The 17,876-nt window shown below is 35.4% G+C and overlaps 2 protein-coding genes across 2 annotated transcripts; one reads left to right on the top strand and one right to left on the bottom strand.

Moving 5' to 3' along the window:
- Positions 1 to 5,134: 5,134 nt before the first annotated feature.
- On the top strand, positions 5,135 to 7,624 carry LOC119982441 (protein CURVATURE THYLAKOID 1A, chloroplastic-like). Its single transcript, XM_038825819.1, has 5 exons — positions 5,135 to 5,344; positions 6,124 to 6,224; positions 6,388 to 6,495; positions 6,659 to 6,730; positions 7,374 to 7,624. Exons 1-5 carry the CDS (start codon positions 5,212 to 5,214, stop codon positions 7,437 to 7,439), a joined length of 480 nt encoding a protein of 159 aa, XP_038681747.1. The 5' UTR covers positions 5,135 to 5,211; the 3' UTR covers positions 7,440 to 7,624.
- Positions 7,625 to 10,408: 2,784 nt separating this feature from the next.
- On the bottom strand, positions 10,409 to 16,609 carry LOC119982440 (BTB/POZ domain-containing protein POB1-like). Its single transcript, XM_038825818.1, has 6 exons — positions 16,211 to 16,609; positions 14,011 to 14,136; positions 12,649 to 12,767; positions 12,481 to 12,544; positions 11,864 to 12,143; positions 10,409 to 11,518 (listed from the first exon to the last, which is right to left on the bottom strand). Exons 1-6 carry the CDS (start codon positions 16,449 to 16,451, stop codon positions 10,705 to 10,707), a joined length of 1,644 nt encoding a protein of 547 aa, XP_038681746.1. The 5' UTR covers positions 16,452 to 16,609; the 3' UTR covers positions 10,409 to 10,704.
- Positions 16,610 to 17,876: the final 1,267 nt, after the last annotated feature.

Here is a 17,876-nt window from a genome sequence, read left to right as displayed (position 1 = left end):
GTTTGCCTTTTATTTCATAAAAGACATACAAAGGGGGGCAGCTGTAGTACCCGGTTTTCGTCCGGCCAAAAAAATACAAAATACAAAAATAATAATAATAAAAACAAATATATTAAAAATATATATATATCATATAAAAAATATAAAAAAAATATATAAAAAAAATATAAAAAAGAAGGAAAAGATAAAGTGGCCGAAAGTAGGGTAAAAAAAAAAAAGGAAGTGAAAAAAGAAGGAAAAGATAAAGTGGCCGAAAGTAGGGTAAAAAAAAAAGGAAGTGAAAAAAAGAAGGAAAAGATAAAGTGGCCGAAAGTAGGGTAAAAAAAAAAGGGAAGTGAAAAGGGGAAGGAAAAGAGAAAGAAAAAGAATAAGAAGAGGGAAGAAGAGACTTTGGTTTGGGGGAGAGAGAGGAAACAAAACAAAAAAAAAAGAAGAGAGGAAGAGAGGAGGCGTGAGAGAGAGGAAGAAAAAAGGAGAGGCTTTGGCTTTTGGGGAAGAAAAACAAAAAAAGAAGAGAGGAAGAGAGGAAGAGAGGGGAGAGGAAGAAGAGAAGAAGAGAAGGCGAGAAGGAGAGAAAGGGGAAAACCGATTCTTTGGATTTTTTGGTAGAAGCTTCATACCCCTCATATCTTTCACTCAAGTATTGCTCTATTTACACTTGATTTCAATGTTTGATTCATTTTTAGCATCCTCGGATGTTGACTAAGAATAGACATGGTGTTTCTTGCATTCACCTTGGACATATGTGATGCTTGGGAGTGTTTTCGATACTAATATGTTGAGCCCTTTCTCTTTGCATTTTTTTTTTCTTCTATTTCTTGTTGGAAAAAGCGGGAGAGACCATATTTGGATTTGATTTTCTTGGTTTGGATACGTGTGAATCTCATAATGTGGTCTTGATTCGATTTAAATCTTGATTTATATTTGAGTATTCTATTTTTCCCTCTCTTTATGTTTGTTTTGTTGGACGAGGCTCGGGCTTGGATATTATTTGGACGAGTTGATGGAGGCTTGAGCAATTTCAAGATTTTGTTTGGTTTATTACAATTTGTGTATATTTGGCCCCCCATATTGTGTAATTTATCTTATTCATGTCGATTTGTATAATTTCGACATTTATTATTTGGATTATTTGTACAAGTGTGGATTATGAATATATAGGCTTAAAATTGAATATAGGTCATTTCAATTAAAGAAATCATAAGTTGATTTCCTTTATTTGAATTATGAACCTTATTTGATTCCATTTATGAATTTGCCATAAGTTGGCAATAATAGGTTAAATTGATAGATGCCACTTTTCCAAATAATCATTTATACCATAAGTTGATATTCAAAATTAAACCTACCTAAAGTTGGTATGTCATTTTATCATTAACGCCATAAGTTGGTGTTCAAAATTAAACCTACCAAAAGTTGGTAGGTCATTTTATCATTTATGCCATAAGTTGGTATTTAAAATTAAACCTACTAAAAGTTGGTAGGGCATTTTATTAAATAAACCATAAGTTGGTATCTAAAATTAAACCTACCAAAAGTTGGTAGGACATTTTATCATTAACACCATAAGTTGGTGTTCAAAATTAAACCTACCAAAAGTTGGTAGGACATTTTATCGTTAACACCATAAGTTGGCGTTTTAAAATTAAATCTATCAAAAGTTGGTAGTGTGTCTCCAAATAAAAAAACTATCATAAGTTGATAGTAATATTACAATTTTTTTTTTAATGCTATCATAAGTTGATAGTATTCTTACAAATCTTTTCCCAAAACTATCATAAGTGGATAGTGTTATTTTAAACCTATTTTCAAATAAAAACCATCATAAATTGATAGTAATATTCCAAGCTTTCTTTTTCAAACACTATCATAAGTTGATAAGTGTGTTGAAAGTAATAATTCAAACTTTAACAATTACACCTTGCAAAGAGCAAGTTTCCATAAGATAACCATTAGATTAATCCGGGTAACCGTTTTCAAACGGGAGTTGTGGGGTGCCTAACACCTTCCCCACACTCAATCGATCCCCGTACCCTTTTCTCTGGTTCGCAGGTCTTTTCGGTGTCCAATTGCACCTTAAATCAATTGGTGGCGACTCTAAACATTTTTCATCCTCAAACGCCGGTCCGCGTCGTGACCCCGGTTGCGACATCATGATTCTTGTGGAAGCCATTAGCATAAAATCAAAGTAAAAAATCACAAAAAAACACCTACAATTTAACGTTAACAAGATTAAACATAAAATATCAACAATAATTTATAGAAGTACAAAGATAGTTACACAAAAATAATGCACTAATTTGTACAAACCATGTGACATAGACTGTGATAAACTAAATCTACATTGAGTTTTCTCAAAATTAAAGCCACTTGATGAAAATTATTTCTTCCTAAAAATTTTTACTGTCAGTATAATTTATCAGAAGAAATACACAATCGTACTACAAAGGGATAGCCGGGTAGAACAACATCAAACCTAGTCAAAATCTTGAAAGTGATAACCTTTGATAGGTCAATCGAAACATAAACTATCAGTCATTTGGTCTCTATTTGTCATAAAACGAAGTCACCAAGGGTTTGCAATGTTGATTATCAGTCGTTGTCTATCATTCTCTGTTCACTATTGGTCAATGTTGGTCGATCTTGAAGAGACGATAAGGACAACTAGGGTTTGCACCAATCTTTATTTGGTCTCTATTTGGCAATGGATGTTTATACAAATATAAGGATAACTTATAAATTTTTTTTTAAAATCAGATAATTAAAAAACAAAATAGGGTGACTAATACATATCCGTGCGTATCTAGAACGTTTCGAAAAAGAAAAAACTAAATACTCAAATTAACGTATCCAACAATATTGGTCACGTGTCTGATTTTATATGTGTAGGATACAGATACTATGTCAGAAACAATGTCCGTGTTTCTGAGGCTACGTCTCGAACTCTAGAGCGACTAGATAGCTCTCTCAAGCAAGTGACCATCAGTCGCTATCAGCTGCAACTTAGCATCATAGTCACTCGAATGCAAGGATGGCTAGCTCGAGCAAGTCACTTTGTGGTCATTTTAAGCTCCTTTTATATTTTTCTATCCTTTTTAACCTTGCAATACAATATTTGAGTAGTTTCAATACTTAGAGACTTTATTTGTGATGAAAATAAGTGTAAAAAATAGTATCAAAGTGTGTAAAATATTAATATATCAAACACCCCCACATTTGACTAATTCTCACCCTCGAACAAGTTTAAAGAATCAAAAAGAGGGATTCATAAAAGTTCATGTAAGTTTTAAAGTCACGATTCTAAAAACACTGTAGAGGTAACTTCTCCATTTACCGCAAGAGTCGGCCTTATACTGGTCAAGTATTCTTAGAGAATGGTCACCTAATTCAAAACTCAAAGACGTCAAATTACTGAAAATAATTAGCCTTTAGGTTCGTCTCATGGTAACAAAGCATATAAACATCACAAAACAATTGGCTTCGACTTTAAATCTCATGGAATTTCTCTCCGAAATGTCACACTGAAAGTGGCTGGCTAGGTGTTTCTCTCATGTGCATTTGGGTGGAATAATGTTCATCGAAAGCAAAATCCCACATACATGTCAATGAACGCATATAAATAGAAGAAATAAAAAAAAGATCTAATGAAAGGATATCACTTACCAAGAATCTGATTTGCAGTCTAATTCACTACAAAGATCAAATTATAATATTCTTAGGATCGAGTATGACTTTTTAACTTGTAATATAAAATTTAGGTAATGAGTGGATAAAAGGAAATGCATTCCAAAACCATCCAGGTGTACATATGACTCTACATCTCAAAATATTGAAATTGCTTCTCCTCACCAAGATTTTTTTTATTTTTCTTACATTGGAGCATAATGTTTTTATAATATTTTTTACAATCATAACCCACCGTTTTGATAGGTCTCCTAAAACTACACACACTTCTTCGAAGTGATGATCAATGTGTGCACCGACACTAAACTCCTAAATTTTTCGCAGATCATCCCAATGGTTATCTTTTGATATGGGAAGGATTGTTTCACATTGGCTGATAGCTCTAAGAGGAAGACCATTTTGAGAGTGTAGCTGTGAACAAAAAGTTAGTGTTTGGCTCAAAAGAGGGTGCAAGGGGTAATAAGCTCAAGGGTATTTATAATGGTTGCTGAGGATCGAAAAATGACCTTACTAGGGGAAGTTATTAGGATGCATTGTTCTTGAGACGCATTATTGGTAAATGATCAAAGTACGAACTAATGAGATCACGCAAATCAACATAGTGAGCACAAAAATAAAAATTTGAGCCAATTTATTGGCACTCAGAACTAAGTTGAACAACTTAAGAACTCACAAGGTTTCTAGTGGGCTTGAATGATCCGAAAATAAGTAAGAGGGCTCAATCGATTCGTTTTACAAAATAGAGTAGCTTTTTCGATACATTCCCTAGTTAAAAAGATAACAATAGAAAAGAAAAAGAGAAAAAGAATAATGAGTATTATTAACTAACACAACTTCTTTTACCTCTCTCAAACTATTGACGAGGCATTAAGGTATGCTCCAATTATTCAATAAGGCAATTTATAGCAACCACTTGGAAATGATCGACTCATCACTTATGCCATTAGCATGAATTCAAATCCCCACAATCCGGAGAATGGGAGATAACCTGGTTGGTCTGGTTATCTGCCCAAGATCTTGAGGTACAGGGTTCTATTCTCACCAGGAATATTTGGGATTTGGGTAGTTTTTCATCCGCTGTGGTTGTCTTCATGCCCCTCGGACATGGCTTCGCGTGTGTGGCCCGTGTGCGGCCTGTGTGCCTTTCAAAAAAAAAAATCCCCACAATCCGCACGTTATGCATATGAAAAAGAAAAAAGAAATTGAAGTCAAATTAAGAAGTCCTACTCCTATCCTATATGAAATGTCACAATTACTCAATTACCCCCACAAAACAATTACCCCCACAAAAAAAGAGCGGGAGGGGAGACCCTCAAACGTGGATTGCAGAAGATAGGGAATCAGCCAATCAAATTTCACACCCCCTCCACGTGGCGTCACTTAGATTTGGGGAGGAATCGCGGCACGAAAATATCATCACTCCACAAATAAAAATAATAAAACATAAAATATTCTGAAAGGATAGCCCCTCCATCTTCGGCGGCCACACATTCTTCCAATTTCCATCTGAAAAACGTAACAAATCGAATGGCAACGGCAGCGGCCACCGCCGTTTTGATGCCTCTGCGGATTCCCTCCGCCACCTCCAGACTCGCTCGCTGCTCTAATTTGCCTTACCTTCCACCTCGCTTATCCACTACTTCCATTATACAAGTCTCAGGTTCTAACTTACTTCCTTTTATTATTGTTTTGAACAAGAAAACTCAAATAGCAAATTTCCTCAATTGGATTCTATTGTTGTAAAATAAAACTGGGAATTTATTTCTATTGTTATGCATTTGTTTGTTGATTGAGAAAATTCTACTTGTGATGCTTGAGCTTGAGGGAAGTGTAATTATGGGGCAGCCTGCATTGATGGAACTTGCAAGTATCTACTATATGTATATATACACAAATCTTGTAAACATTGTTAAACAAGTATGAAGGTACCTTAGGAGAATCTATTTAGATGAATTATCTACTGCTTGATTTTCTCCAATTTTAAGTAATGGATAAACATGTTTTATAGCTGTTTTAACTACTGCTGCAAACAGACCTACAGAATCAAACATATATTAGTATAGCTTTAGTTGTTTGTTGAGTTGTTGTAGTATTGTAATGGCAGATGGGAATGGGATGAGCCTATTGTCAAGTTGTAAGTTGTGCTAAATCAAGTAAAATGTCACATTCAGTGACATTATTGGGATTGTATCAGAGTACTGAATCTTCAAGTTTTAATGAATCTTTTTAGCCTCTTCATTTTTAATGTGCCCACTGAGAAAGCAATGTGATGTGCCTAATGCAGAGTCGCTGCTACTCCCTTTCCTGCTCTGCTTCAACACCCTGTCAATTTCTTACAATTTTTTTTTATCACTAGGACTACTAATTCTAGTACGACACATTAGTAGCGTGTAAATTTGAACTTGCGTAGTCACACTTCTCGTTTGTCCCTCTCAACAGAGTCTCGAAGGTTTTCTCTGGTTCCAATTAGGGCCTCTTCTTCGGAAGAGTCTTCCACTTCAATTGATACTGATGAGATTTTTACAGATTTGAAGCAAAAGGTGAGAATCAAATGTCTGACAGTGTAATTTAGAAATGCTTACCATTTCTGTCCTGCATTGTCACTTTTAAATATCCTTTATATTGCTTGCTTGTACAACTTCAATCACCATGTAGTCACATTTGTATTTGTTCTAAAAAATTTCGTTCTGTTGTCATTTTTAGTGGGATGCACTTGAAAACAAGTCTACTGTAATTGTTTATGGAGGAGGAGCAATAGTTGCTGTTTGGCTCTCATCAATTATTGTCGGTGCCGTAAACTCGGTACCTCTGGTAGGTTTCCTCTTAAAAAAGTAGTAAATGCTTCAGTTCCTTTAATTATTGCCCGAAAGGTGATTAATGGTATTTATTTCTTTCTATATTTACTTTACTGGGCATCATTGACTTTGTCTGAAGTACCTTTTCTTTAATGGAAAAAATATATCATGAATCCCAGCTTCCGAAGATCATGGAGTTGGTCGGGCTTGGATACACGGGGTGGTTTGTCTATCGATACCTCCTCTTCAAGGTAAGATTGATACCATACAATTTTTCAACATTTTGATTTGTGACTCATCTTCTTCGACGTTCTTGTGAGTTATGTTTGCATAAATTTTAAAATAATTGAATAAGCTATTTGGATTTGGATCTTCTTCGTGGTTTTGTGTTTGTGTGTGCTGTCAAGAATGAATGTCTTAGGTCATTATGCATTGTGCTTCTTACTATAGTGAGAATATCAGAAGTATTTGAAAGGACTCTGAAGAGTTAACACTAACTTGAGGCTTTCGTAGTTCATTCCAATCCGTTACTTGAAGCTCCAAAAATAACACCTTATTGGGAAAACATGTTTTTCCATAAGTTAATTCCAACTCATTAGAGACATTAACTTGAAGATTATGTGGCATAGTTTGGCACTTTTGTGAGTACTACGAGCATCATACTGATCGTTGTGAGTATTACAAGCATTATAGTGATTATTTGATGTTCAATCCCCAGAATCTTACGCAGTAACTCAAAACTTAGAATCTTGTCTTTCTTTGATCTTTTTTCTGTGGCATTCGTGTTTGTGATGAAGCAAGTGATTACGGCATGGTTCTTGCTAACCATATTATATCATCTGATTGGCTTTAACGACATATATCTACTTAATGGCAATTTTTCGTAATACTCAGTCGAGCAGAAAAGAGCTGGCTACAGATATTGAAGCGCTGAAGAAGAAGATTGCTGGAACTGAATAGATCTGTGTTCTTGATGTCGTATATAATTACTATTTCTAATCGTCATTTTGTTTCGATCCTTGGCATCCTATGCAAGAGAGTATATGTACCTGTTATGTAGAATAGGCCATTGTCACCCCTAAACTGTATTTTGCATATCTCCTGTGTCTAATAAGAATTGAGACCTTTATGTGTGTGTTCATTCATTTCTACCCAGAATATGCGTATTTTTTGTCAACGATAGGGTTTAAAGGATGAAGGTCACATGTTCCTGAAATAACATCTAAGTGTTAAAGGCATAAATGAGCAAGTAACAGTTTGCTGGTTCAGCTACTGGTTCCTGTATGGAGTCGAAAAGAACACTTGCGTTATTTTTTAGCTGTACTCTTTTTTCTTTTTCTGTTTTTTTAGTACTTGCTATGTGAAGGGAAAAAAATAACATGGTTTCTCTCATGGTAAAGTTGTTCTTTTGACAGAGTTTGTAAAATCGGTTTCAATTGTGTTGCCAAGAATGCTTTTACCATGTTTGGGATGGGAGTCTCAAAATCTGTAAAAATCGGTAAAATCGGACACGAATAACTGTTGGGAAAGACTTGACTTGATTTAGATTTAGATTCGACATAGCTTTGGCTTGAGTCGAATTTGATGCCGCTTTTAATTTAGGCTCTGTGTGGGAGTTTTTTGTTATTGGTTTAAGTTGGTTCGTAAAGTATTGGTTAGGGTGGGTTTGTTTTGTATTGGTTTGAAACTATGTGTGGGAGTTTTAGAAATTAATGATTGACTTGGTTTAAAACCATGTGTGGAAGTTTGAGACATCATTGGCTTTGATTGTTTCATTTAACATACCATTACTCATATATCCTTTATTACAAACACATTTTTATTTTCTATGTAATTAGAAAAATTGCAAGAATTGCAAGTAATAAAAATTCACAATACAACAAAACAAACCCAAAAAATGATTGAGCTAAGAGGACCTGAAAAATTGATGTTTTATTGTGTTGGTAGGGTTAAGGGTAAAGTTGACATATGATTTGTAAGGTGAGGGTATATTTGAGTATTAATTTTTAAACCAACATGAACCCACCAATTTGGTGGGTTGTAAAAGTGGATCAAAACCTTCATGAATTGGTTTCCCTTGTTTTTTAAAACCAATACAAACCAATCATTTAAAATGCTAAAAAAAACTACCACACATGATTAAAATGAACCAAAACTAAACAAAACAATGAAAACCAATGAAATCTTAACTCCCACACAAGGCCTTAAAGTGGATTTGATCCCTCTTCGAAGGCGCTAGCTTGAACTTGATGCCATTCATGGAGGTGTCGATTTGATTTGATGTCGTGGAGGTCTTGATTTGATCCGCGAAGGCGTTGATTTGATTTAATGTCTTGGAGGTGTTAACTTAATTCGCGGGCTTTTGATTTAATCTATAGTATTTTGATTTTATTTGGAGACCACCAACTTTATTTTGAAAGGGCTGATGGAGACTTCCTGCAAATTTGTTTTAGGAGGATGCCTATTTGATTTCGAAAACTGAAAATATTTCCTGTTTATTTTATTTATAGACTGCCGGACTTGACTTGGCCAAATGGAAGAAACTCGGGTTACTATAACTTTTGGTCATTGAAAGATGTCCAAAATTCCATTTTGGTTATTGAAAGATCAAACGTTTCAAGTGAGTAATCAAAAATTATAAAACGTTTCAAAATGGTTACTCAAAGTTGTAATATGTTTCATTATAGTAATTATCACAATGTTCAAATGTTTCAACATGGCCACCAAAATGACTATAGTGAAATATAATACAATTTCGGGTGACCATTTTAAAACAGTTAAACATTGAGTGATCAAAATGAAACTTGGGTATCTTTCAATGACCAAAAGTTATATTAACCCGAAGAAACTCACTAAAAGAGAGTTTTCCACTTTTGACACTCCTCCTAGAGCTCCTACTTGAAGGCGGCTTCTCCTTAGCGGCGACTTATACTTGGCGGTAACTTCTCCTCCTTGGCAATGACTTCTCTTTAGAGCATTCACACCGGTTACTGTAAAAGTGAATATGTTTATAAAATATGTGATGATCATACAAATTCTGTCAAAATCTATGTTGCATTGGTATCTGTTAACTATCAGTATAATCCGGATATACGGTCTCGATGCAATAACTCTAGCGATAACCAAATGCAATATGAACTTTAACAAACCAATTTAATATTGATTTTGCTTCTCGATATATGCAATCTGAGTTGCCTCTATTTATAAATTTTAAAAATATAGCCGTTATAAATCTTTATTTTTTAAACATAGTCGTTGGAAATATTTACTTTTCAAATATAACCGTTAAGAATATTAACTTTTAAAATATAGCCATTGGAAATATTTGCTTTTAGTATATCATAAATTAATAAATATTTTAAATTCAAGTATTTTTACTAATATATATTTTTATTTTTAATTAATATTAATTATTGTATCTAAAATTAATATATAAACTAAAATATATTTCGTAAACATTATAATTCTTACTTGAAATCATATAATATACATAAGAAATAATAAAATAAGGAGAAACTAGTATTTTAATGCTGTAAAGATTTAGAATAGAGAAACTGATGCAATGATTGTTGAATAGAGAATCTGTAAATTGTCAAAAAGTGGTTTTTTGTAGATAAAATAGATATGAATGCTCTTAGTGGCTCCTCCTCCTCGGCGACAGCTCTTACTTGGTGTCTGATTCTTTTTGGCAGCGGTTATTCCTCCTTAGCGGCCGCGTCTCCTCCTTTACGGCTCTATAAACTTGAGAGAATTATTTGTAATTCACCACTCAAGGAAGTAGAGAAGACTTTTATAGCGTTCTCTCTTTATCCTTGTTGGTGTAGAGAGAGCTTTTAGTTTGTGGATTGCAAAAGACAAATAGTCGGACTCATTAAAGACAAAATATACGGCATTTATATAAACTAAAGTTCTGTTTAAAATTCTAAACGAAAAGAAAAGGCTCCTGCAATTTAAGCAAACATATAAAAGATCAAATCATATACATATTTCAATCTTGGACCAATACTTCGGAAACTTATACATATATACCCCTTTAATATCCAACCGCATTTACATGTTCTTCCACCCATTCAAAGCACAATTCAACTCGGATCAAGAGTAACATGCTTAAGTGTCCCAAACAGGCTAGTGCATGGTGTATATTTATTACTTGTTCCACTAGGGTCGAGAACAAAAAAGGGTTAGTAAACTAAAGCAGACGATGTATATATATCAGACTCATAAGTCACTGCTTGATGGTGAGCTCGGCTTTAAGATGCAGAATTCCGTTGATGAAATAAGGACTGTCCTCTGCCATAAATGAAGTCCATGGGATGGCAAATAAGTTTCGGTAGCCTACTGCCTTTCCCCCAGTGAAAGTGTAGTTGCCGGTGTATTTGCTAACAAACTCCTCCCTTGGCTTTGACCTTGCTGCAAATTCGTAGTCCACGGCAAAACTTACAGCTCCTTTCTCCTGCATCCCCAGAAAAAGCCCAAAACAATGGAAGGAGCTCTGCTGATCCATGTTGCAATGAGCTGATAAGAAAAAACCTTGTCCACCCAAGTGAAATGCCTGGGAATACACACGCCCCGAAGGAAACAAGTTTCCACACTCTTCCCGCTTTAAGTCCAGGTAGACCACACACTGCCGCCGAGGCTGTTGAAATTCCAACACCTTAACAGGTCGATACTTGTAGGCCCGCTCCACAAAGCGACGGTTCAAAGTAACTGACTCCTCTGCTGTTAGTAACCGTTGTCGGTGTGGGGCCTCAGCTTTGAAAAAGAGAGCTTCAATCACAAGCTTTGTTGCAACATCATGTTCAAAGTCGCTACAGGTTAAAACCTTCCTAAGCTTCCGGCAGGTCATGAAAGGGAAGCGAATAAAGCGTGCAAGCCGTGAGCCCAGGATTTCACGCCGGTCGTCCAGATTTGGATACTGGGTCCTGGCCCACTTCAATACAAAGTCATAGACAGCATCTTCAGATGCAACCTGAAGATCATCACTTGCCAATGTTGCCTCTATTCCAGCAAGAGGTAAGGCCATCACCTCCTCATGGAACCTGTGGACAAAATATGACAAAACTAATTTAAGCTTTCACAAAAAGCATGACCATAACCTTGTATCAAACGTTGCAAAAAGAATTTAGCTGAGAATGATGTGCCTCTCTGTCTGTCATCATCATTGACATTTTAACACAAGTGGATTAAATTACCCACAGAGGTGTCATATGAAACGGCTTATTCAAGTTGCATGAGATTCCAATATAATAATCCTATCATGCCAAGACAGGACATCGTCTACAAGTTTTATATCAAGGCCAATGTCAGATATAGGGTATGGATGAAGCAGTTCACCAATAGATGACAAATCTATCATCGGAAAGCCTACAAGTCCAGAAACATACTTGGTAATATCCTTGTAGCGGGCTGCAAGGAACTGCTTTGCAGCATCGGTCAATGGCTGAACAGCTTCGGCCATCAAAACACTAGAGGGAAGCTCTAGATAAAGTAAAGCAGATTCCGGTGTCATTTCCATACCACGCAAGAGTCGGCTGCAATACCTCATGCATGAAGCAACCTCAAACTTGTCCGCAGCCAATAGAACATCAAGCAAAGCTGGAGCACTATTAGTGGATATCGTATTGCTGTACATGAAATTCAGAAGCTCCATGAGTGCGGCTTCCTCTGTTCCACAGGGAAAAATGTAAGTGAACTTCATTTTTTTTTCTTCTATATTTATCATCAAACATTAACAGTTGATCACAACAGAAACCAGATAAGTCTTTCACTCAATAATAACATTTGATCTTTCTTAGTTCAGCGAGGTAATGTGTACAGGGTTATACACCAAGCACACTAGGAAAAGTAAGCAGGTCTATCTATACCAGATGCATACACCATAATCAAGTGTTTCATTATAAGCAGTATTCATAAATTATAGCAAACCATCTTAATTCCGCTTAGTGATTTCCAATACTAAAAACCAAGTACACTTGGAAAAAGTAAACATGGTTATCTATACCAGAAGAATTGATTCGCAGTGTTACATGCCGCTGCTCGGACTCCCTCATCCCATTTGAGAAAAGCTGCATTAAAAATGATAATATATAAGAGGAATGAAGTACTAACAGGAAATATCAGAAAGAAAATGAAGTGTAAACCCCACACAGGAAAAAATTATAATCTTCACCTTATAGAAAAATGGACTCTTTGCTGCTAAAATAGGTGAGCTAATGTGTAATGTTTTAACTTCCACAACTGTAGAATCCATGGACCAATTTGACTCATTGCCATCTGCAGCTTCATCGGCTGAAGAATCCCAAACAGGCTTAAAATGAGTACTGTGTGACAGAAAGAATAAGCCAGAATTGAAAACTACAAATTCCTTGAAGACTATTAACTTCTCTCATTAGAAACTGAACAAAAGCATCTTATAGAAACAGTTTGAATAACTAATAAGGGACCAAGTATGCATTTACATGCATGTATTATACGTATGAGTGTTTTTTTTTTATTTATTTTGTTATTTTTGGAGGGGGGGGGGATTAGGGGGAAAAATACACTCACACAGATATAAACATTTTTCAAGAACTCATGGGGTTATATTTCTAATATTTTGAGGGAGGGGAGAATTGAACGATTTGGCTACCACTAGGCCACAAGCTCTTTTTTTTTCATACATATAAACATTAAAGAGGATTCTCAGAAATAATCATCCAAAACCAACACAGAGTTATCCGATCAAAAGTACTAGTTCGCATTAATTCATACACATGGCAGCCCTTTTGCTTCTGCAGCCATCTTATATTTTGCCTCCCAAAATAAGACCATATGGACTCTCAAAATTGGCCAAATAGGCAAATGACATGCATCATTTATGGTATATAAGTTTATCTTAATCATCCAATAACCAAGATTCCCTATCTTGCCAGCCATGTACAGCATTTATCAAGGAGACAAAACTTTAAAACAATGAATATTTACCAACAACGTAACACGTATGAGTTATTAGATAATGTTAAATTTCAAAGGATATGACATCAGATAAAGCAAATAATCCTCAAAGGGCTTGGCCAAAGCCATCAGTGGCACACTTCAGACATCACATCTCATCAGCATTCAGCATTTAATAAGAAAACTCACATAGTCACATCATGGTTCTCATGGTCATATTCTATACTGGACATAACAAGTTCACAGAAGTCTGCATGCACAAAGTCATCAGGAATTAACAGAAAGATTCCTATAATGGTTCTCATTAACATGTTGTCCAATAAATATTCATCCCATTCATCAAAAGAAAATGCAGATGTCCATGAAGTACCATCAGCGTCTCTTTGGATAATTTTTCCCAAGAATGTGCATATACTTGGGTTTTTCTTTAAAACATTAAAATAGTATTTTAACCTATCACACATAAGTGATATGACCCAAAACCTTCAGTGGCACAGGGAATTGCCATTCCCACATACATGACTATATACATATTCAAACACAAATATAGAGAGGTCTAAATCTCATCAATAATTTAATTTATCCGAAGTTGAGATACCTGATCCTTCCTCTTCAATCATTGCCACAGCTTCTTCATCTTGATTTTCAGATCCCACACACTCATCCATATCAGGCTGGTTGTCATTTAAAATCTGTTCCTCAGGACCACCAGAGATATCCACAACTGAATTCATCATATGTACAACCCACCATCAACCCTCAACAGTGATATAAGAAAAGACATAAATGTTGGCAAAATTGGAAATAAAGAGCAAGCAACCATTTAGGACAACGTTTAGTATCAGGTGATGATCCCAATATCACTTGGTTTAGTAGGAGTGACAGAACCACCTTGTTAAACTGCTTCCAAGTGATTTTGGCAGTGATCCAAAATCACACATGGTGATGAGATCATCATCCAGACCAATGATCTCATCACCCCTAAGGAGGGTAATGATTGAAGATCACATAAATTATCCTGGGAAAGAATTGACAAAGAACACCCGTAATTCTATGCAAAATACTCTTCAACCTTTTAGTACCTCAAACAAACTGTGTTAGGCCGCTTCCAAATGATTTTCTTTGGCAGTAACCCTAAACTAAACCTAATGGCTAACTGAACGGAATCTGGTTCTTTTGGGGTTATAGTTGATGATTCTTTCTCACTTTCATCTCTACTCCTATCAAATCATCTGATCACTCTTAATGATGATAATGATCAAAGATCACAACATCATGGGACAGAACTTAGGCAAGGAACAACTCCAAGTATTTGCACAATTCTCCCCCAATCTTTTAGTAGCCAAAATAAAATCTATCTCACAATGTACTAAAACTGATTCCCAATCCCATAGAAGATATAGCAAAGTTGCTTTCTCACTAATTTCGTCCATGTGCTGAACCAAACAATAATCAGGAAAAAAATAAAATGGAATCTTTCTTCTTTATTAAAAAAAAGGTGGGTGGGGCGGGGGGATTTTGCTATTGCATGACAAGTTCCTGGATTCATAGCATATGGAGTGGGTATATTACCAATATCTGAAAATATATAATCACTAAAACACATCATACACCACTACGCCATACCAATATGCTTTGATAAGGTCAGATTTTTTCATTCATTAAAAACCTACATTTCTGTCTTTCGAAACCCAACCATCCTGTAAATTCATTTTAAACCTAAAACCTTATTAAGGAATAATGTTCGCAGACCGAGAACAAACTCCATATTTCTCAGCTTAGTTCATCAACAATTTTAACCCAGTCACGAGCTTTATAAAAGCCTTAAACCCCTAAGCACCATATGCCTTTAAAGCGCCAAACTAAACCATCAAGAAGACAAGAAACAAAGGAAAAAATGCATTGTTACTGCCGTGTGCAGTCACGACTCACATGTCGTTAAAGGGAAGAATGTGCTGGTTGAGAAACATCCCATGCAAGATAATAGCAGAGAAACATCTCAGAAAACAGCACCATGTTTTCTCAAATTGATACCTTAAATAATACAAATGAAAATAAACCATGGACAAAGAATACAGAACAGTGCCCGGCTTGCTATCCAGATTGCTAACTTGCCTAAATGTATCAAAATGATCAAAATCGGAAACTCATGTAGGAGAATCCACATCAACAATAACAAAATTTATATCACGATTACTAGCTGATGCTTATATTGGTCTTGAATATATTTTCCTTTGGTATAAAGATTTTAAACAACTCAAACTTATCAAATAATCACAAGAAAAAAATAATAATAGAGACCTCTTGTACTCTATGCCTGTAAAACAGGCGAAAATCATATGCTATGTCAATTTTTGCTCATATACAGTACACAGAGTTACACCGATTCAATTTTATTCCTTTCTATACTCTTTCTTTATTCCGCAAGTCTCTCAACAACCGGGAAGAACCCAGAAAGAACTTCATTTTTTCCCTACAAACTGAGAGCTTGAAGTCGACATATCAACCATTAATCAACAAATCAAACAAATATTACTAATATCTCCGTTGCCGAGAACATTGAGGAGAGAAAGAAGGCACATTTAAGCCTAAGCAAATTGTTAAAACTCATTTTCATTTCCTCAATTTTTTTTAGCATAACAAATAGAGATGTCCAAATCTATAAGCACAGTTTTTAAACTTTCCGAAAAACACACCATGAAATTATGAAGTTGCACTTTCTCCTCTCAATCCAATTAAAAAAAGTAAAGATAAAAAAAAAGACGAAATTAGAGAGAGAGAGAGAGACAAATACGGACCATTTTCCTTCCTGATATCCTCCCTTCTCCTCTTGCGGTGTCTAGCCCAGTCAGCTATGCTGGTGCAGCCTTCACCATCGGTCCTACTCTCGGGTGGGTCACCCATGATCTCTATCCTAAGCAGTCTATCGGAGAAATTGCTGTCGTTAAAAGCGAAACCGAAATCCCCATCGGAACCAGGCGCGAAGTCGGATTCCATCTCCGTTCTCGGGTCGAACGGATCCGTAGCCGAATATTTCATCTACAGAATCGAAGAAGGAGAAAGAGCAGAAAGAAACAAACCCTAACGATGATTTGGGGGTGATAAAATAAATGAGAAACAGAAAAAAGCTGAACAGACAGGCAAGGCAAGGCAAGGGCGAGTTGGTATGGTATATTGGTATGTGTAAATGTGTTGTTTGTCTCTTGTATGGTCTTGGGTTGTCTTGTAGTGGTAGAGTTGTTGTGAATTGGTTTAATTAGTTGGATAATAATAAGGGTTTAATTAATTAATTAATCTGGTGTGTTGGGTAGTTTTTGTTTGAATTTGTGAAAACCGTGGTCGTCAATCTATGCTGGCTATGAACTTGGTATCACTTGACATTGTTGTGTTTTGATATGTCATCTTCTCATAAATCTACACTCGAAACAATCAACTATATTAGTCCACTTGACTTTGTTTTTCCAAATCCAACTAGTATGCTATGCCAACTCGTCAAAATTTGAAAAAAAGCTTAGTTATTTGTTTGAAAGTGGGTTTTAACATATATATACCCATCGAAAGAACTATGTCTTACGGATATGGTATATCATGGTTTAATAAAATTTATACTCTTTTTTTTTTGTGATAAATTTATACTCATTTCTTTCATAGAAAATGAGGTATATTTGAATATTTTATATGAGACAATTGCATATTCAAAAGTGATAGAGATCCTAGTAAATGAGATTTCGGTCATCCCAATGACTAACATGTCATTCTCTGGTTTAATCATAAGGTTTTATGGGCCCCTACACTTAATCAATCAAATGACAAGATGAATTACTGGGATGACTGAGATCTCATTTACTGAAATCCCATTTTTGTTACTTGTTTTTGTTTCTGTATAATAGTTGAATGTTTCATTCACAGCTCATTCATTATTAGGATAAAACTAAAGTCATGGTTTGAAAATTGAAATTGATGGCATGTTCCATGTGCATGGTCATGGTCGCTAAAACACAATTCACACGTCAAAAGCATTGCACATGCCTAATTAACTTGTTATAAGGGGGGTATTAGTCAGGAGACCAAAGACAGTTTGCATTTGAAGGCGGAAGCCAATTCTCACATATCAAAAAGAAAGGAAAAGAAAGGAAAGAGGAATCTGAATCTGGTCAAATACGGAATCAGTCATTCTCAGCACAATGAGTTTTACACATTAGATGGCTCAGGATATGGATTGTTGGGTGGAGGAGGCACCGACCGTCCTTTTGACGTCAGTGCCCCACCCGTTTAGCATTTTAAAACACCCAAACTGTATAAAAAATTAAAAAAAAAAAGAAAAAAAGTTACATGTATGTGTAGCGATAGCAATTTCAATCATTTACACTTAAGTCATTAGTTGGAATTATAAGAATATGGTGTGTATCACTCTAATAACCAGTGTTCGAATCTCCTCACCGTTTCAAAAAAAAAATTAATCAA

Source organism: Tripterygium wilfordii, chromosome 17 (genome assembly GCF_013401445.1).
Source record: "Tripterygium wilfordii isolate XIE 37 chromosome 17, ASM1340144v1, whole genome shotgun sequence".
Lineage (NCBI taxonomy): Eukaryota > Viridiplantae > Streptophyta > Magnoliopsida > Celastrales > Celastraceae > Tripterygium > Tripterygium wilfordii.
The sequence above is the reverse complement of the archived record's forward strand: the minus strand, read 5'-3'. Positions and strand labels throughout refer to the sequence as shown.